Raw genomic sequence first — 21,750 nt, 5'->3', positions numbered from 1 at the left:
TGACAATCAAGCAGAGAATGACAAATATGGCTTGGTTAAGAGTCTTTCATAGAATTTGCTACTTTTCGAGATTTATATCATTGTAAATTAAAAAATTGTAAATCTTTAGGTTTTGGACTGTTGGTTGACACAAACTGAGCAATAGTTCAACATTTTATGGAAAACAAGTAAACACATTGTTAACAAATACCAGTTGATAACAACAATAAAAATATCATTATCTGCACTCTCTGGGCCAGACAACTTCCATTGAGCTAATGTGGTGCAATGAAGTGCACGTAAAGATTACTGACGGTAAAAATGCTTGGCTCCATAAAGCAAATACGCCCCCCAGAGATCAGAGGGAGACATGGTCACGTTGCTGCCCTGGGCACCAGAGAACAGTGGAAACATCATATAATGCACCTATAAACATGTCGGCAATGAACAAGGACACATTTTGGTTCTATTTCGTATCACATTCAAATAAACACAGACAAATGAAAAAAGAAACATGCCAGTGTCTATGGTCAGCATTCAGCTCATAGTGTCAACCTGATTTAGAAGGAAGAACACCATTATGTACAGCTTGTGACTGAAGCTGTCCCCAGGAGATTGTTGGCCTTTAAAACATGAAATTCACTCCTGCCAGCAGCACTGCACAGACCAACCACTGACCCTCAGCCAGCAGCTAAAAGGTTACACCTCCCCTCCCCCATTTATCTCACACATCCAGCCTCTTCCACCAAACCAAAAATGTCCCATAAAGACTCCCAGGAGACAGGTCGGAGCTACCATTAGCAACATGTCAACATGCAAAATTTACAATACACTGCTGTGAAAGCCCATTAAAGGTCGCACATCTTTCCAGACACATAAGCAGAGACAGAAGCTTTTCAGAACCAGCCTCAGCACTCCACATAGATAACCATGAGACACTGTGCAAGGGAGAACATGAATTTGACTTGAGAGTCTGAGACAATTACTACTGGAGTATGAGAACAAAAGAGAGAGCGAGAAAGAGGGAGTGGAGCTGATGGGTGGCAAGCAGTTTCCCAGAACAAACACAAAGTGAGCTGTTACCCTCTTCTTCACTAATAGGAGGATATAACGTAAGTGTTGGGCACATGGGTATAAGCGAAGCAGCCTGGTGGCCCTGTAAGTAGGCTAATTAAAGTGTGTGTGGATGCACGGCTAAGAAAGGCATCTTATCTCCCACTCTGGGATGCTGCACCCTGCCAGAATCCACATTGGCAGGCTGGCCTACATTGCATGATATGAGGGCTACTCTTACAGTATATTTTATAATTTAATCCATGATAACCAAACCTATCTTTATCTACCGAAAGATTATCCAAAATAATATGACATAAACACAACATATTTATAACATTACATACGCAAGATGAAACAACATGACACAGCAACTCATGACCTAACCTAACGTAGCCTATAATAAGCATTACCGTACCTAACCTAACATAATAACGTAACATAACATAACATAATATAACATAACCCATACTAATCTGACTTAACCTAATATATCCACCATTAGCATAACATAATATAATTAACATCATAAAATCCAAAGTAAACCAACTTATAACTTATAAACACATAACATGATTACATTACATCAAATCATCTCACATGTTGTAATGTCGTGGATAGATATAGGATATATATCTGGCACTTTTCTGCTTACTGTCACCTCTCTCGCACACCAATGAGCTACATCAAATTCATTAAAAACAGAATAGCAATAATCATGGGCAAGCAACCAATGTCTTAAAATAGCATAGCTCTATCCTGTTATATGTAAAAAACAAAACAAAATCCTGACAGATGGGGTGATACATCTTTAGAGAGCGCAGCCCGATCAAAGAAATCTCTGCATTCTTGGGTAAGCATCCCTCATACACTGCCCTATGATATCATCTTGTTATAATGCCTCCTGCCTAGCCATCTGTATTTCCATTTTTTTCTTCCATCAGTCTTATCTGTCTCTCCCGATGACTTCTTTTTTTCTGTGGATGCATTCCTCATACCTTCCACACCCCTTAACTTGTTTACTTAACAGCCACATTGTGCATTTAACAACTTCTTTCTGTACTTTCTTCCCTTATCTGTAACCCCTCCCTTTGCACTTTCACACTCTGCTGTAGTTTTTCCTCACTTTCACTTTCCTCACTCATTTGTAGCTTGGTCTTACTACTTACATACCACCACTTTCTCTGTCTATAGATTTAGGTTTAAACCCCTTTACCATCATGGTTTGGGTTCCCCAGGGTCCAGGGCTCATCAGAATCAAAGGTGTGTCCCTCCTATGCCTGGGCCCGGGAAATAGGCGGTGGGCGAGGAATCCCCCCTCCCCGTCGAAGGGTGAGCTGTCACCATGAAAACCCGAAGCGAAGATGATGGTGATGTCCACGTCACGCCTGCCAGTCTCCAGTGCGCTGTATGGAACGGCCTCAAAGCGTAGCGGAGTCACACCCTGCCACACATCAAACGCCCGCCGGATGGCATCGTGAGTCTCCCGGGCGCCCACCTTTGGTGTGACATTTTATGCTGGGGGAAGACACAAAGCAAATCGATTGTAAAGGTTGCATAGAGGCTATAAGGCTGGAAAAATGCTCTGCAGACTCTAGTTTACATACTGTGTTCATAGTAGACATGGATGTACATGGTGAAACAATCATACATCATCTTAAATTACTGGGAACAAAACAATCGGGTGAAAATAAAATATGTACTGCATCAACCCTGTGCCTCGTAATCCTATTCATTTTGAGTGAATGTATTTTACTTTTCAAATTAAGAAGACACTAAAAAAAAAGTTGCACTTGACACAACTATTTCAAGACTGGCAGCTTTTACTGAACTTTTAACACAGCAGTCGTTATCAGTCCCTGGCAGGCAAAGAGGCATGGGAAATCTTCTCCCTCTCTCACCACTCATTTTCGTGAATAAAGTGCAGTCAGCAGCAGCACTGGCTCAGCACTGATTGACATTCCATTAGGAGAGGTGGCTCATCAATTCAAATTCATGGAGGAAGGAAGGATTTGAATAAATTGACAGCGTTATCGTCTATTACTGCTGTAACCTGTCAATTTGCAGTTGTGCCAGAGACCCGTTTATCAGTTCTCCACAGAACCTATTAAAAGCTGGAGCTTAATCAGGCGAGATAAGATGAGAGTTTGAATATTTCTGCTGAGATTACGGACAATTTACACTCAGGAATTTCAAACAATTTTATATGAGGTAGAGGAAAGTCCTGCTACTCAGCTAAAATATATATTTTTATTTTTTATAAAATGAATACATGGAGAAGGATTAAAAGAAAATGCCTCATCTCATTTTCCCATTTTGTCAGCAAGCTATTTATGAACAGGAAAGTAAACATACTCACAGCCTATATGGGGACATGTGTGAATCTGAATGTGTGATGTTGATGATATTTTTGTGTGCGTGTGCCCCCAGAGATGTGACGTATTTGCACGGTCTCTATGACAACAAAGAGCATGTGATCCCAGGTGGTTAAAAAGGGAGGCGATGAGAGACAGAAGAGAGCTGAGAAAATTAACACTGGCACATCTGAAACCTACAATAAGCGCTGTTACTGTAAGCTCAATGGTCGCTATGACAACTGCCTCCACTATCTCTTACCTGTAGGTGATGTGTGTACGCTGCCACTTCTGTCCTGTCAGTGCGTATCTCCGCTTCCGGGACCTCGAAGCACTTTTAAATTTGTCCGGAACTCCACAGCGAGCTTTTGCATCCAACTTGGAAAAAAAGAGAAGAGAAGAGAAGAGAAGAGAAGGTGACTCAAGTTTGCTAAATAAAAGTTAGGAGGCAAACACCATCACAAGACAACATAAAGCACTAATGTGGACTCAGTAGTTCTCTTACTGACAGAGTCACAGCAGCAAATCAAGGACGTGTTGTGCAAAACACCGCTAAATCTACTCCAAACTACAGTCAATAATTCTCAATGAGGGCTGAGAGAAAATCAAGAGTTTCATGTTTTCTCATTCATACCACATCGGATTATCAAGAGTACAGGACACACATACTGCAATACATATAGGCAAAACATTAATTCTCACCTCAGCGTGATATCACTGCATCATGCAAAATGAGAAGAAGGAAAAGTGTTAAAACCTTCCTCTGAGGTTGTTTCAGATGAGGTGATGGGTGGTGAAATGAACATCTCTATTTCTGTCCTTCACTATGTCATTGCAATATTGATAGCCATTCTTTCTGCATTTTTAAATGAATGAGCGGAGCTAGGTGAAAGTACATGTGCACCCCAGCTTGAGTTGTACAAGTGTGTATACTCACTCCTTGGTTTTCTCATCCAGTGTCCCTGTGACATTGAGACCATAGACACGCTGCATGGCAGCGATGGCTGAGTGCATGGTTTGAGCCGAGCGCAGGACAGACATTCCCGGTTCTGTGCGGGGAAGGTAGCCATACCTCTGTAGCCATCTCTGCAAGGGGGAAAAAGGAGAAAAAATGTGTGCCTTCATATCATGGCTATTTTATCACTTTCTTTAGACTCTTTGCCTTTATTAGAAAACCTCACAGTAGAGAGGAAACAGGAGGAAATCCAGTAGGAGATGACATGTGAAAAAAGTTCCTGAGCTGAAATCACATCCAGGGCGTTGCATTTTGCAAGTTTGTTTGGATAATAAATGAGTTAATCATCTACTACAATGCACATTCATCAACCTGAACTGTCAAACGTGAAAGGCTGTTAAAGAAACTAACCCCATTTGTTGCAGCTATGAACTTGAATTTCCTTCGTTTTGTGTTTGACTAGATCAGGTCTCCCATATAACTGTTACAATATATTCTCTTTTTTAGCATTCATGTTTCACTTAATGCTGGGAGGCTGTGTAGATAAAAAACAGACCATAGACGTTCCTTCACCGCAGTGGTTGGGGCACCTTGTTCAAGGGCACAGCAGCTGTTAAAATGATATTTATTTAGTTACCCTACCCAGTGTTCCCAGTAAGTGGCCAATCCCATAATAAACATCAAGAAAATATGAAAGCAAGTTATTAATTCTGCATCTCACAAAAGGCTGTGAGGTTACTAACCAACTACAATACTTTTTTGTTGATGATTTATGATTATTATGATTGCAAGAGATCAAACTGAGAATGAGCTGCTGTGGTTTAATCTATAATTAACGTCACAGAAGCTTTTAATGAAATACTTCACAGAATTTGCAAGTAAATAGTCTATTGTTTGCATAAACTGTCTATCCAGCAGTGGTTTAGGTTTACATGTGTCTGTGTATATTTGGTCACAGGCTCCCTGGACATCAGTGCAACTGTTTGGCTTTGAATCCTTCCTAGTGACAGTTTTCTGTGTCTTGCGGCTGCCGGTCAGCTTGTGCAGGACTGTGGCCCTTCCTCCTCTTGCCCTACAAAGCGAGAGTGTGACTTGACACAGAGGAAAGAGGTGAGGCTGAGCATCATCCAGGGGTCACTGCCACATTCAATCCTGAATCTGAGAGGCCACGATGCCACGCTATCCACAGCTGTCAACACGCTAACCAGGTGCCTATCCATCACTACACACAGCCTATGAGATATATGCTCCTGCCAGCTAATCTGACTAGCTGTCTCTTCTGTCCATCCCTCCCCCTTCTGCCTCTATCCCTCTTTCTGCTGAGCTCACCTTGTTTATTTTTTCCCCCTTTCTCTTGTGGGCGTGTTTCCTGTGTGTGTTGTTTGTTTGTTCAAAGGCACAGATCTCAGAGAGATATCAGGCAGATTTCAGTGAGCCATAAAATTAAATAATGATGTGTTTATGTGACTGACAGCCTCAGCATTTAATTTCTTCAGAGTAGTGGGAGGGGAGCCTGAGGTGAGGATGAAAATGACATCAATTAATAAGGTACAAAAAAAGCAAATCCTATTATGCAGCTTGTGTCTGACAATGTTTAATCTACATGATGCTGCCAAAGCATGTCTGACTTTGTGTTGGCCTGTCACAGAACTACAGTATATCAAGCAAAGAAAGCATTATGCTGTAGGACATCTCAGTTAAAATAGACCACTCTTATCTAGGTTGCACATTTAGGATCAGTGGGTGGATCAGCTCAGCTCACGGACCGCAGTGTAATAAAATGAGCATCCTTCTGTTTCATTGCACTCTACAAATGAGGAATGCGTGATATTTTCACCGTTCAGAGCCTGAGCTATGCTGATAGGCTTACAATATATCCATGTTATGCTTTATGGTTATTGTGCCCATGGATAGCGTGGGGAGTCTGAACATATAGTCTATACATAGCCTATAGCCTACTATGTAAGTGTTTTTCACGCTGAGGCAGATGATGTGGAGGAGAGCGCGCGGTCATTTCTGATAACAAGGGAGGGAAGGCCATTTATCTTACCTCAACGCTGAACTGATGATCCTCCTCTCCGGACACAGCACACGAAATCCAAAGCAAAAAATGCAAGCAGAATGCTGCCGCGTAAAAACAATCCGATGGTTTTCTTTTACTGGAGGATACTAAGGTCATAATGACCTGTTTTTCCCGAGTGTTTATTAGAAGAAGCCGCCCGTCTGCTTTGGCTCTTGTGTCAAATTAAAATCATCAGGCGAGCTGTCAAGGCAGATTCCGATGAAAACGAGAAAAGGCCCCCGCGTTTTATCAAATCCCGATGGTGGCATAAAATGTTCCGATGTCAAGCAGAGATAACGCGGCATGTTAGACCCGCTGCCCTCGCCATTCTTATTTACATCAGGGGCTACATCTATCCAGCAGCATCAATGGCCATGTACAGTACCCAGTCTGCGCATAAGATATGCTACCTCCCGACTCGACGCCTGCGCTTTGATTTCTCACACAGCGCAGCGCTGCTTGGCAGCATCACGAGAGCTGCCTACAGAGTGCAGGAGAGATGAACTGCCATTCTTGACTTTTACATTTCAAAGACCACGGCTCTGTGCACTTTGAGTCACACGTGCAATAAGATGGTTGGATCTTAAATACAAAAGGCCTATGGATCCAGATTATGGACTGATTTAGCTTACATTCCTCTGCTTATGCCTTTAAGCCATATTGCATCATTTGGCTTTATGTGCATTGACACAACTGCGTAGTGACCCCCTAATAAAACATATGTAATCTGCACCTTGCCAATACGTGATACATTAATCAGTCATATGATCTTTTACAGCAGCTTGTGCACATTTAGACATCAGGACAAAAGCTGACCTTTAGTTTAATTATGCTCACGTATCTTAAAGTAGTATCTGGCCCACAGATTACCCCTGTGTTGATCTCTGCCCTTGATACCCAGAACAAACGACTGACAGCTTCCCAAGACAGTTATAGCTTCTACTGTACAGCTCTTTATAGCCCATGCTTCAACGATCTGCCTCAAGCAAAGGAGCCACACGATGGCGGTGTTTCATTGAGGAATATGGCCGTTAGCTGTTTCCTTGCAAACCTTCAAGGGCCCAGGACAAAACCTGAATCCACCCCACATGAACTAATGAGCAGAGAAATTGATCTGAAATTAATTTGATGTGTCAGGCAGACAGAGCATATGGAAAGCAATGAAGAAGGAGCTCATTAAATACTAAATATTACAGCAATACATTCCTTCAAACAGGAGCCATCTCAACTGTCTCTTTTAGAGCAGTGACTCCTAATTCTGAATCTGACGTTCCGCTTGCTAAAACGTGGCTAGCTGCAGAAAAATCTGCATTATAGTTGATAATGTCCAAGATCTCTTTCTATCAATCACTTGGACGAGAGAGAGTTGGAACGGAGATCCTCTGCCAAGCTGACACATTGTGGCTTGGCAGTTTTCTGCACTGCTGCAGCCTGTCTGTCTGTTTGATCCTTTTTATTCACACTTGTGAATGACTCAGAGATTCCTGTAGTTAGGGACACTTTCTCACCACTGATTTGATTGGATCTGAAGGACAGGGCCACTCTTTGCCAGAAGACCATGGCACCAGGTGTGGGAATGCAGACCCTCACTGCACCACAGTCAGCACCAAACCATCCTGTCCAAGAATATCATAAAAAGCCTATTTTGTGTCTGATGCCCAAACAGGGACCAAATAGGTTGCAGCACGTACAGAGCACCAGAATGAATAAAGACAGGTTCAGTGAAGCCTGAAAATAGCTCTTTCATCTGTCATATATTTTTGATCTCTAAAAATAATTTACAATGACTATAATAACTCCTTTAAACTTAGAAATTTTGGCTTCACTATTTTTTCAAAACTATATTTTTCACCCTAGCAAACGCCTTAATGGGTGTGCAACCCTGTATAGACATACACATGTATAATATAACATTACTTGACAAATAGAATAGACTGGAATGAAAAATACTATATTGTCTTGCTGATGCATAATGAACTGTATCACTATTATAAACATTATTATTATTGTATTATTATATTATTATTATTTTGATATTATTATTAATGTTTGAAACCTGAACAGACAAAACCATTAGGAAATCATTCACATTACTTACAACTGTGAACAAGGTGTTCCATGTTGTGAAACAGGATGTGACTGGTTGAGAAGTTGAGAAAGGATTCCTATTGGATTAAAGCAGGTTCATTCATTTACTTTGAGGTGTTTACTGTGTAACCCAATGGGCTGCCATGGAGACCACATGCTCTGGCAAGTGGAGATGGCTTATAGCCAAAGACCAGGGGCCCTTCAGGAAACGGTAAAACACCGAGTAATAGGTTATGCACATATTTTATCGTTCTTCATACGAAGAGAAAACAGAGGGTGTGTGTGTGTGTGCGTGTGCGTGCGTGCATGTGTGTACTCTCTATCACAAAACAACGCTTAATTTATCCATTCAAATATTTGCCTATACTATTTAAGTTTAGCTGTAGGATAATTTCCTTTACGGGGGCAGATGGTGAGCTACAAGGTAATCTCACTGGCTTCCTAATTAAACCTAATTAATTGGTACTCGACAGTTTGTTCTGATCGCCTGAGGCTCTTCATCCATACCGCTGAAAACAGGATTTAGAAAGCTATTATTAAAGCTTTTATGGACTCGGGCACATCTAATCCATGTCTTCTCTCACATATCAGAGATACGGCAGCCATGACAAGTGCCTAAAATAGTGCAGAGATTCACAAAAAGGACATCTAAAATTAAACATTTAATTTGATTACTTTTGGAAGCAATGTCACTCAATTTACGTAACCTACAGTTTTGTGGATTTGCATAAACATTGCTCCAGGCTTTAGATATTTTGTATTATCTGTTCTTCAGGCAATAATTAAATAGCCTACTTTGCTAAGTACTTCTCAAATGAATTGCATAAAAAATAACAATACTGATATACAAGTCACAAAAGGTTTTATGAGCCATGAAGTTGTTAGGATTAATCTAGTTTGATACAAAACGGTTGTTATATTCTGATGGTTTCCTCTTCTTCTCTTCCTTTCTTTTGTTCTGTCTGGGCCGTAGAACAGTTTGGATCAACTGTGTCGTGTGTAGAGAGCCCACAGAAATGAAATGGTAAAATCAGTTTTATTTCAATGAGAGAGCCTTATAAATAGTGTTGAGTTGGGTTCAGATGCAAGACAGCAGATTCAGTTGAAGAAAAATCAGTGTCATATCATATTGGATTAAATGTCCAATGTTGTTTATGTCTGTTTATTATTTATTTTTTGCAAAACTGTCACTTGTCCCTTGTCACAGCAACATTTTTTTACAGTAAAGAACAACAACAAACCAACAGACAAGCAAACAAACAAACAAACATCAGGCAAACAACAGACAATATGCAAAAAAGTACTGAATTAATGGAAAGTAGCACAAGTGGCATTATGTAAAAGATATTATTAAGTAAAGTTAGGTGGCCATAGTACAAAAATATTGCAATGTAAGTGAATAAATGGCGTGACATTAACTAGAATAATATGTAATTAAATAATATAACAAAAGTAAAAGTATGGCTGATATTCATTTTAGATACACTACTGCGATGTCTGCTTGGGTGGATGCAACAGATGTTGCGCCTTTGGGTGACACTGAATGATCACATATGTCTCTTGCTACTGCAGCTCATCTCTACTACGGTGTATACAAGACACTCACAAATGGTCATGTTGTTAGTGGGGGGTGGTACTTTCCCGTGTTTTCCATGTTTTTTTTTCTTCAGAAATGTACTGAGAGGTTGCTGGTTCGTCTGGGTCCTGTCATGCAGATCAGACTACAGACCTTCAGGACAACGGGTCGTCTCCCCTCACAACACAGTCACATAACCGTTCTGCCTCCTTGAACCACAAGACTGCTTGTGTAAACATTATCTGTTTGGCTTTTACTATACATGAAAGAACTCTAACATGAGCTGCATTATTTAGCACACACTGCTAATCCAAAATGTCCCTCAGGTACTGAACATTAGAGATGGAAAATATTGCAAGGTGGGACATGTACTAACATACAGCCAGTAGCTGTCATCTCTCCTCTCACTCTTTCTTCTTCTCTCTACCTGTTTTTTTTTTCTTAGTCTCTCTTTTGAATCCCCAGTGGTCTGGCGATTATTCTCTGTTTATTGTTTCTGCTTGGCTGACAGAGAGCTGTGGTGCGAAGCTATGCCTGTGCAAAACGCACAGAGCCCCAGGACTGTGATGGATGGTGATGTGAAACACTTACAACTAGGGCGTCTTTCTTTCTTACTGTGGAACATTTCATAATTGAGACGTTGACCAGCAGTGTAAAAAATTGGCCGCTGGTGAGAAGCCAAGGTGATTTCTTGACATTTCCTTTTCTTGTTATGAGCCTCCATTGTGGCTCAGAGCGTGGCGAACCTTGGATCCAATACATTTAAAACCCACCCCTGAGTATGTTCAATTATATGACCCTAAAATGAAGCATAAATTTGATTTTCACTAAAAGTAAAACTGCATATTTGACCTCTCTTGTTCCTCTTTATGAGACTTACTAACCTTGTGAAGGGAAAAACGTTTTCACACAATGGAGCACCCTCAGTTACCACTTTCCCCCTGACTTACCAAAATGACAAAGGCCGTGGATTTCCTATTGACAGTACTGAAAACAGTCAAACTGGCAGTCGCATCAAATCCACAGGACAACAGCTTGCTGTGCCGTCTCCTGTGAAACATTAGCCTAAGATTAAGTAATTTCTCCTTGAGGAAAATGGTCATAATTTTAGCCAACACAATAACATCTTCCTCCAACAGTACAACCAAAGACGATTTGCTGAGCCATTAGGCTGTGGTAATGAAATAAACACCAGTGTGAGAAATGATTTCTATCACTTCAGTCCCCATAGAGTCTGATTGGTATACAACAACAAACACATTCAAGCATCTTGACATCCAATTAGACTCGACTCCAATCAGACGGACACTCTGTCAATGGTCTAGACATTTGTCCATTAAACCTCTGCATGACTCTGACACTGTGCACAGGGACCGCAGATGCAAATGAGCTCTAGCTGACTCTGGCTCTACATTTGTGTTGTGCATGGCCCCAGTTAAATATACTAATAAACTAAACTCACAAACAACTAAATAATGAAGGGTGAAAGGGTGATTTTAAGATGCCAGAACTTACTGTTGAGCTTAGCTGTTATAGGCCAAATTAAATGAAGCGTCCTATATGACTCATCATTGTAATTTCTTTAATTTACAGGTGTTCACCTGAAGAACACTTACTATATATTTTTTGTGTGTGCATATGTATGCATGTGTGTGTATGTGTGTGTTTATACGTGTGTAAAAATAAACAAAAAATAGTAATTTGTCTGTAAAATGACCCTGTACCTCTGGCTACAGTTTTTGATATGGCTAAGCATCACTGTCATTCGCAGAGGTTCATCTCAGATCATCTGTGGTGATCTCAGCTTTTTGTGTTGTTTCAGACCTTGCAGTACGTAGACTTGACCAGTCCTCACAGAGCATCATTGCCTAATTTACATCAAACAGGCTTTTTTTCACAACAACTATTTCATCATGACATAGCAGAAGAAGCACAGATGGAATTAATAATATTAAAACGATTCCACTCAGATTGCCTGTTCCAGGGTCCTGATACTGCACATGCTCACTTACTGGCTTAATGACTTACGGGACACTTAATGAAACTGAGCCATCGTTAATGTTATTAGTTAAACTTAGTTAAACCTCATTATTTTGTTTTCTTTTTCTTACTAACAGGGTCCCTATAGAAATATCACTAGATCATTATGCCAGGGCCAACTGCCACCCACTCACTCTAAACTATGAGAGCATTAAAAGCAGGAAGAGAAGGAAACCCAGTAAAAGACATGTAATATACCTTTCTAACTGCAAACAAGCCAATATTCATGTTTTTGTGTTCATGGCAAGTGTTAAATTACCAACTTGGAGCCAGACTTATAAATATCGTCTGATGAAGCTTTTTGCATAATATCCATCTCAGCACATCAGCTGAATACCAAGAAATTGCAGAACAGAAATGCCAAATATATGTTTGAGGTAATTATAGGGAGGGAGTGTCTCCCCATCTCATCCGCCACCCAACTTACTGTATCTAAGTTAAATGATTTCAAGGTAAAAGGCCAGTGTTTTCACTGTAGGATGTTTATCCAGCGTTTAATCATAGAGAGTAGGCCAGTAGTTTGGGAATGACAGCAAATTAAATAACAATAGGCCCACCTGTGTTTTTGTTTTTGTTTTTGTTATGTGTACTTTTCCATTCTGGGGCCTGTTGCACGAAACCAGGATAAGGGATTAAGCCGGGATATTCAAGTTATCTTGGATGAATTTAGCTTGGACTCGGTTGCACGAAACCAGATTGAATTAAGCCCAGCCAAGTAACCATGGAGATTTATTCTTTGCGGCTAGCCTGGTCCAGAGCAGGCTAACAGCCGGGCTAAGATTAATCCTGGAGTCTCATGTGTCAAATCAGCTGCCGTCTGATCCGAAATAAACGTGTTTAACAGTTATTGCGTTGTCTTCTGCATGTGTTCTGCTTTATTTTTACTAACATGCATTAGCCTACTTGTCACTTTTGTTTTCACGAGTTTGATTTAAACCCTACTACAGCTGTTTAGATGTTAGACATGGTTGCACTGGCACCCTGATGCGGAGTGGGACTTTTCCCGGTGGGACGGTAGTGTCGAGGCTGCCTGGCGTGCGGCCGCTGCCCGGTGCCCGGTGGCCGGTGGCTATTGCCTGCCAGCAGACTTGCGAGTTGTGTCAGTGTTCACTTCTCTGTAAAAGTAGAGATGATCAGCGCAGCGTCCGTGGTCTCAGCTTCAGGTTCTACAGGACGCGCTCCGGAGATTAAGTGTGATGATATTAATGTAGAGATATTCCAGATGATAATAATGGCAGACTGGTCAGAGACCACTACATTCATGATTTCATTTTCTTGTTGCTTGTCCTTCTCTAATGAAGGTTGTTTGTGTTACTCCTAATAAGTGGGCCTATTGTTTTTGTTATAGCTTACATTGGTTTCATAACCTTCTCAATAAGTCTCCCATCCCTGGGCCAATAACGTGGCCTATGTACAGGACGTATGTAGTGTAGTTTACATTCATCACACCGGGAACACCACAATGCTTCTTAATCTTTTTATTTTGGTGCGGTCACTTGTCAGAAGAATAAAAAAACATGAATATTGTTTTACATATATGTTCACAGCGTGTATTGAAGTCATTGTAACTGTCTGTGGGACAGTGCTATTGAGATTTACACTTTAGTCCATATACGGTAATTAAAAACCTTAAAAATGTCTAATAAATAAGTTTAAAAAGGGACGTTTGATTTCAAATTGTGCGAAAATGTTTTACATTAAAAATATGTTTATATTTTGTTCTTTATTACAAATGTTAGTTCTTATGTTGAAATCAAAGGTCAAATTACCAGAGTTAAGTGAAGGCCACACCTGTTGCATTGTGGGCAGAAAGTATTCAGCTAGAGCAAACGTGGCTGCAGAGAAAATGTACGGGCTTAAACTGAGATTTGCACGGTCCAAGAGGCGCACACGGTAATTGTGCTTTTGTATTTCAGCTTTGTTACATTTGTTGAATATTTGTTGTAATTTCTTTGTATTGAATGCACTTTACGCACTGTTGTGACGCTAACTCTAATAATATTGTGGGGGCCGTCTAATTAAGGAAACGTGTTTAAGAGACTGTAAAATCACTGAAAGTATTTTTGACTTATTGTATTTTATGTGTTTTTTTCTTTATAGTTTTCACGGTGTCTTGTGGATGGAATTGTGGAAATAAATGTTAAAAAGACATCTGTATGATGCGTGGCCGTATTCAATTGGACCAGTGTAATTACAGTGAAAACGTAACGCCAGCATGGCCAAGAGTCTAAAGCGAAAGCCTTACTAAAGAGCAACGTGAGTCCGTGAAGAGAGCCAGAGCAAGAGAGAGAGAGAAAAGCATCGCTGAGGCAGCGTGTGACCGGACAAGAAGCGAGAGAAGAGATCGTGCTGACCCACGGGATAAGGAAGGAGAGCCGTTCCTGACACAGAGTGCAGAGTGCCGCGATTCCGCCAACAGAGGACAGCAACAACGAGGACTACAGCGCCGCAAATATCCCCTACAGGCGACAGAGTGCAGTATCTGTTTTCCTCCTTTGCTGTCAACACAAAACGGGCGGCTCCACGGACAGCGCGAGGTTTGATTGTGCTATCCTGTGCTTCTTTATGGAACTTTGTAGGCTACAGTTTGAAAGAAAGGACTTGATAAAACAAACTGCTGGTTCATTGAGAGAGTAATTTTATCTGTCTTTACTGCCCAGTTGCTGTTACTGAAACAGAGTAATTGTTAATGTTATTGCTAATAGTTTTCATCTGAGAGTTTAAGTACTCAATCAAGTTCAGGTGAATAGAAATAGCAATTGACTACACTGATAACTACTTTGTTGTAAAGGGCTTATCTGCACAATTAGCAAGTTAATGCATACAGTGCCTTTTCTAAAATCTGCAAAATGTCAGTTCATGAAGAAAAATCACCAAGTGCCAAATTAAGTGAAGAAATAGATTCTCTTCAGAAGAAGTTAAGTAGTTTGAGAGTACAGTTAAAGGCACAAACGGATGAAGCTGAAAAGGAGAGATTAGAAACACTTATAGGTGACATTATTGCTAAAATAGAGATACTAAAAGTATCAACGGTTGAACCTACTTCTACTACCTCCCAGACAGACAACCTCAGGAGATCTTCACGAGATAGAAAATTAACCCCAAAAATGCTGGAGTTGAAGCAACTAGAGACCTCTCAAATGAGAGTAAATTCATAACATTGTATGGAAAATGGAAAGAGCAGGTTAAAGTTGCACGCAACAATCTTAAAGATGAGTGTTCTGATGAAGACTTGTGTGAAATGATGGATGCTGTAGAAGGGCTAGAAAAACAAGTTAAAGATGCATATGTAAATGTACGATCTCAATCAGCACCTTCTACTGAGATTAGAAGGAAGGTGGATTCCTGCACAGCGGTATCAAGAGACTTGATGGAGCTAATGAAAGTACGCATGAGTGAAGTAGGGCAAGAGGATTTTGATGCTAAGGCAGAAAGTGCAAGACTTCATTTGATACTGGACAAAGAGTATGCCCAGTCAATATTTGGCTCCTCAAAAACCAAATCTACTGTTCGTAGCCATCACTCAAACCATTCTTCACAGTCATCAGAACAGCAAAGCATTACAGCCAAAAGAGCAGAGTGTGCAGCGCAGCTGGCCGCAAAGAAAGTTGAAATAAACATGGAAGAGGCAATTGCTGCACAAAAGCAAGAACTTAAAAGACTGGAAAATCAGAGAGATCTTGATGTGATAGCTGCTAAGCTTAGGGCATACTCTGAAGCTGACTCAAATGAGATTTGCAGCGAAAATCAAGCAACACCTCCAGTACCACATAAAGAAATTAAAAAAGAACAAACGTATAAAAATGATGAACAAACAACCAATACTAACAATGAAGCATCATTAGTACAAGCCCTGCATGATGCAATTTCTCTTACAAGACTTCCTACACCTGAACCCTCAGTCTTTGTTGGAGACCCACTTAAGTTCTTAGAGTGGAGAACAAGTTTCAAAGCACTGATAGAACGTCGATGTATAAATCCAGTGGACAGGTTATTTTACCTGCAGAAATACATCAGTGGTGAGGCAAGATCTGTAGTAGAAGGAACCTTCTACAGAAAAGATGATGAAGCTTACAATCAAGCATGGGAAGCGTTGAATGCACGATACGGCCATCCCTTTGTGATCCAATGTGCATACAGAGAAAAATTAAACAGCTGGTCGAAGATTGGCTCAAGAGAGTCAGTGAAATTAAGACAATTTAGCGATTTTCTGACAGCCTGCAGTAATGCCATGCCTCACATCAAAGGACTCCAGGTGTTGAATGACTGTGAGGAAAACCGAAAGATGCTCCAGAAACTCCCAGATTGGTTGACCTCTCGCTGGAATCGCCACGTCACTAAGCAGCTGAGACAAACCGAGGAGTATCCCAATTTCAAGGAGTTTGCTGACTTTGTAGCAAAGGAAGCAGATATAGCATGCAATCCTATGACATCCTTTCAAGCCTTAAAGTCTCCTGAAGAAAGGCCACTAAGAGATGTAAAACGTCCAAAGGCTAGTGCATTCAGTACAAATGTGAAAGATGAATCTGAGAAATCAATGACAATTATGAAAACATACAGTGCTCTAGAGAACAGCTCAAAAGATTCAAATGGAGCAAAGAAAGTGAGCATATCCACATTATCTTCACACCCAGTAACATGCCTATGCTGTGGAGAGAGTCACTCCATCCACAAATGCCAGAAGTTGTCCAGTAAGCCTACAGAGGAAAAGAAAAGGTTCGTATTGGACAATAATCTGTGCTTTGGTTGTCTTAGGAAAGGACACAATTCAAAGGACTGTAAGAATAAGGCTACTTGTGGTATATGTAAAAAATCTCATCCAACACCACTTCACGAAAACCGTGCTCCTTCAGCAAACGCATCTTCTTCTCATGCTATGCAAGCAGAAGAAAACACATCTTCCCTTTCCTGCTGCATTGGTAGAGACCAAGGTGGGAGCACATCCATGATAGTGCCTGTTTGGATTTCTTCAATCACCACACCTGAAAAAGAGACTTTAGTGTATGCCCTACTAGATACACAGAGTAGCAACACTTTTGTAGACCAAGGGGTAAGTGAGAAGATGGGGGCGGGTTCAGAGCCAGTCAAGTTGAAGCTTACCACTATGATGGGAAAAGATTCCATTGTTCAGAGTGAAAGAGTCAGTGGGCTTAGAGTTAGAGGGTTTGCCTCAAATAGCTTTGTTAACTTGCCACCTGCTTACACCAGAGACTTCATTCCACTAGAACGTTCTCACATCCCTACCCCTGAAACTGCCAAAAAGTGGAAACATTTGACCCAAATTGCACAAGAAATACCAGAGCTGATGGAGTGTGAGGTTGGACTCCTTATAGGCTATGACTGCCCCAGAGCCTTGGCTCCACGACAAGTCCTAACAGGAGGGGACTACGAGCCGTATGGTGTTAAAACTGACTTGGGTTGGAGTATTGTTGGCAATTCATCTCAGGTCGCAAAGTCAACAGAAGTGACAGGTCTGTGTCATCGGGTATCTGTCAAGAACTTCCACCATTGACACCAGCCAATGTCATCAGAGCCCTTGAAGCTGACTTCAAAGATACTGACCCTGGGGAAAAGAGCATATCACAAGATGACATTCAGTTCATGCATATACTGAATGAAAGAATACATCAGAATGCAGATGGACACCTCGAAATGCCTCTTCCTTTTAAGACACGCCCGCAACTGTCAGAAAATAAGCGTCTGGCTCTGGTGCGGCTGAAGCAGCTGAAGAGAAAATTTGAGAGAAATCCCAGATTCAAAGATGACTACATTAAGTTCATGGACAGTGTATTCAAAGATGGGGATGCAGAGAGAGCTGAGAACCAACCCAGGGCAGGATACGTCTGGTACATTCCTCACCAGGGAGTATACCACCCTAGAAAACCAGAAAAAATCAGGGTTGTGTTTGATTGCTCCGCTAAGTATGAGGGTACAGCTCTGAATGATCACTTGTTAGCCGGACCTGACCTCACAAACGGATTGACAGGAGTACTCTGCAGGTTCCGCAAACACGCAATTGCACTTATCTGTGATGTTGAAAAAATGTTCCACAGATTCCATGTAAGCCCAGAGGACAGAGACTACTTAAGATTCCTGTGGTGGGAAAACGGTGATACAAAGAAGAGCCAAAGAATATCGAATGCGGGTCCATCTGTTTGGAGCAACATCTTCTCCAGGCTGCGCAAATTATGGAATGAAGTACCTCGCAAGTCAGAACGAGAAGGAGTATCCTGCAGCAGCCAACTTCATAAGGAAGAATTTTTACGTTGATGACGGGTTGATCAGCGTAGACTCCGTGGAGACAGCCATCAAACTAGTCAGAGAAGCGCAAAATTTATGTGCAAAAGGGAAATTACACCTTCACAAGTTCATTTCAAACAACAGAGAAGTCTTGGAGTCTATTCCTGCCAGTGAACTAGCTAATGGAGTACAGGATGTAGATTTCAATCATGAAGAGCTCCCAGTTCAGACTGTGTTGGGAGTGAAGTGGAGTGCAAACAGTGACACATTCTCCTTTAAGGTCGTCCTAGATGAGAAGCCAGCGTCACGGCGGGGAATTCTCTCCATAGTTGCTTCTGTGTTCGACCCGCTAGGCTTCTTGGCTCCTTTCCTTCTTCTGGGAAAGAAAATACTGCAGGAAATGTGCCAAAAGGGCATTGGATGGGACGAACAATTGCCCTCAGAATTAAGGCCTCGATGGGAGAATTGGCTGAATGATCTAGAGAATCTGCAGAAACTCCAGATTCCACGATGCTTTGTTTCTAAAAACCTAGGGAAGGTACAGAGGATTGAACTGCACCACTTCTCGGATGCGAGTAGCTATGGGTACGGTCAGTGTTCATATATCCGTGTGGTGGCAGAAGACAAAGTGCATTGCTCTTTAGTCATAGGTAAAGCCAGGGTTGCACCCACCAAAGTTGTAACCATACCTAGACTAGAGTTAACAGCTGCAGTGGTCTCCTCAGCAGTTGGCAGTATGTTGAAGGAGGAGCTGGAGCTCAAGATTGATCAAGAATACTTTTGGACAGACTCACAAGTAGTTTTAGGCTACATTAACAATGAGGCACGCAGGTTTCATGTTTTTGTTGCTAATCGAGTCCAACGAATCAGAGAAACAACAAACCCAGCCCAGTGGTACTACATTGACACTGACCAAAACCCGGCGGACCATGCTTCCAGAGGGCTCAAAGTGGCAGAGCTGGTGAGTTCAACGTGGCTCACTGGACCAAAATTCCTGTGGGAAAGAGAGATTATTGCCCAAAAGACAATTCCACAGCTTATGGTGGGAGATCCAGAAGTCAAAGTGACACAAGTACTACAGACAAAAGTAGTCGAAGAGGACAATTTTCTGGAAAGACTGGGGCGTTTCTCAAAATGGCATACAGCAGTGAATGTTGTTGCTCGAATACAGAAACTGGCAAAAAGAGCAAAAACAGCAGAGCCCATAAGTGTAGAAGACAGAAGGAAGGCCAGTCTTGTACTTGTGAAGTTAGCTCAAAAGAATGCCTTCAAAGAGGAAATACAAATGTTGAACCATGGCAAACTGCCACAAAATCACCAGTTGTTCCAGCTTGATCCAGTAATGCAAGATGGTGTTCTCAGAGTGGGAGGGCGATTAAAGAAGGCCTCCTTACATCATGACTTGAAGCATCCGGTAATCTTACCAAGAGATGGGGTGATTACACGTCTGATCATAGGTTACTGCCATGAAAAAAGTCAGCATCAAGGCAGAGGACAGACTCTCAATGAGCTCAGAGCACATGGTTACTGGGTGGTGGGTGGCAGCAAAATTGTGGCAAGTTACATCAAACAATGTGTCACATGCAGAAGAGCACGCAGACCAACAGAAATACAAAAGATGTCAGATTTACCTGCTAACCGTGTTGATCCCTCACCACCATTTTCTTTCTGTGGGATGGATTGTTTTGGGCCCTTTCTTACTAAGCAGGGTCGCAGAGAGCATAAGCGGTACGGTCTGATATTCACCTGCCTGTCCTCAAGGGCAATCCACATAGAAATATTGGAAGATCTAACAACTGATGCATTCATAAACGCACTACGGTGTTTTATAGCTATTCGTGGAGCTGTAAGACAAATCAGGTCAGATCGAGGGACAAATTTTGTTGGGGCAAAAAATGAACTCACAAAAGCTTTAAAAGAGGTTGATAAAGATAGACTGACGTCTTACCTAGCCGAGAAACAATGTGACTTTATCATGAACGTACCTGATTCCAGTCACATGGGAGGGGTTTGGGAACGGCAGATAAGGACAGTTAGGAGCGTCCTTAGCTGTGTTCTTGCCAAGAGTGCTGGAAGATTAGATGATGCTTCTTTAAGAACATTTTTCTATGAAGCAATGTCAATAGTAAACAGTCGACCACTCACTACTGACAGCATTAATGATCCCAAAAGTCTAGAACCACTTACTCCAAACCATTTGCTGACCATGAAAAGCTCTGTCCCGCTTCCTCCTCCAGGCAAATTTGTGGCAGAAGATGTGTATGCCAAGAAAAGGTGGCGCAGGGTACAGTACCTGACAGAACAATTCTGGAGTAGATGGAAGAAAGAGTATCTAACAAACATTATCCTCAGACAACGCTGGCACTCAGCAAGGCGTAATGTAAAGGTGGGAGATATAGTCATCATCAAAGAAGACGAGGTGCCCCGTAATGAATGGAGAATTGGCAGGGTACTAGATGTTTGTAAAGATGAAGATGGGTTGGTGCGAAAGGTTACAGTCCAAATGGGAAACAGAAAGGTCAGGAAAGAGGGTCAAAGACTTGGTAGTTCATCCATTCTTGAAAGACCTATTCACAAGTTAGTTGTACTTGTAGAAAACAACTCAAATGTGTTGTAATGAAACTAAGCTCTAAGAATTTACAGTACAAGTAAGGAGAGTTACAATGGCAGTGTTGACCTGTGAGGTATAAAATGCCAGTTGTTTTATTTCTGGAAATTACTAGATTTATTCAAATGTTTCCATAAATGTGTCATAAATCATAGTAATTTGATGGGAGTGTAACTGTCTGTGGGACAGTGCTATTGAGATTTACACTTTAGTCCATATACGGTAATTAAAAACCTTAAAATGTCTAATAAATAAGTTTAAAAAGGGACTTTGATTTCAAATTGTGCGAAAATGTTTTACATTAAAAATATGTTTATATTTGTTCTTTATTACAAATGTTAGTTCTTATGTTGAAATCCAAGGTCAAATTACCAGAGTTAAGTGAAGGCCACACCTGTTGCATTGTGGGCAGAAGGTATTCAGCTAGAGCAAACGTGGCTGCAGAGAAAATGTACGGGCTTAAACTGAGATTTGCACGGTCCAAGAGGCGCACACGGTATTGTGCTTTTGTATTTCAGCTTTGTTACATTTGTTGAATATTTGTTGTAATTTCTTTGTATTGAATGCACTTTACGCACTGTTGTGACGCTAACTCTAATAATATTGTGGGGGCCGTCTAATTAAGGAAACGTGTTTAAGAGACTGTAAAATCACTGAAAGTATTTTTGACTTATTGTATTTTATGTGTTTATTTTCTTTATAGTTTTCACGGTGTCTTGTGGATGGAATTGTGGAAATAAATGTTAAAAAGACATCTGTATGATGCGTGGCCGTATTCAATTGGACCAGTGTAAT

The 21,750-nt window shown here is 41.2% G+C and overlaps 1 protein-coding gene and 1 long non-coding RNA gene across 2 annotated transcripts; one reads left to right on the top strand and one right to left on the bottom strand.

Moving 5' to 3' along the window:
- Positions 1-2,248: 2,248 nt before the first annotated feature.
- LOC116678151 (matrix metalloproteinase-16-like) lies at positions 2,249-6,874 on the bottom strand (the record flags this gene model as incomplete). Its single annotated transcript, XM_032508203.1, has 5 exons — positions 6,392-6,874; positions 4,324-4,472; positions 4,089-4,103; positions 3,722-3,764; positions 2,249-2,530 (listed from the first exon to the last, which is right to left on the bottom strand). Coding segments are annotated over exons 1-5 (618 nt in total), but the record flags the coding sequence as incomplete, so codon positions are not given.
- A 7,041-nt stretch (positions 6,875-13,915) lies between these two features.
- LOC116678152 (uncharacterized) lies at positions 13,916-15,001 on the top strand. Its single transcript, XR_004329181.1, has 2 exons — positions 13,916-14,000; positions 14,208-15,001. It is a non-coding gene; the product is annotated as an uncharacterized LOC116678152 (long non-coding RNA).
- The last annotated feature ends 6,749 nt before the right edge of the window (positions 15,002-21,750 follow it).

This window comes from Etheostoma spectabile, unplaced genomic scaffold (assembly GCF_008692095.1).
Source record: "Etheostoma spectabile isolate EspeVRDwgs_2016 unplaced genomic scaffold, UIUC_Espe_1.0 scaffold00006533, whole genome shotgun sequence".
Classification (NCBI taxonomy): domain Eukaryota; kingdom Metazoa; phylum Chordata; class Actinopteri; order Perciformes; family Percidae; genus Etheostoma; species Etheostoma spectabile.
Note: the sequence above shows the minus strand (reverse complement) of the source record. Positions and strands in the feature narration are given on the sequence as shown.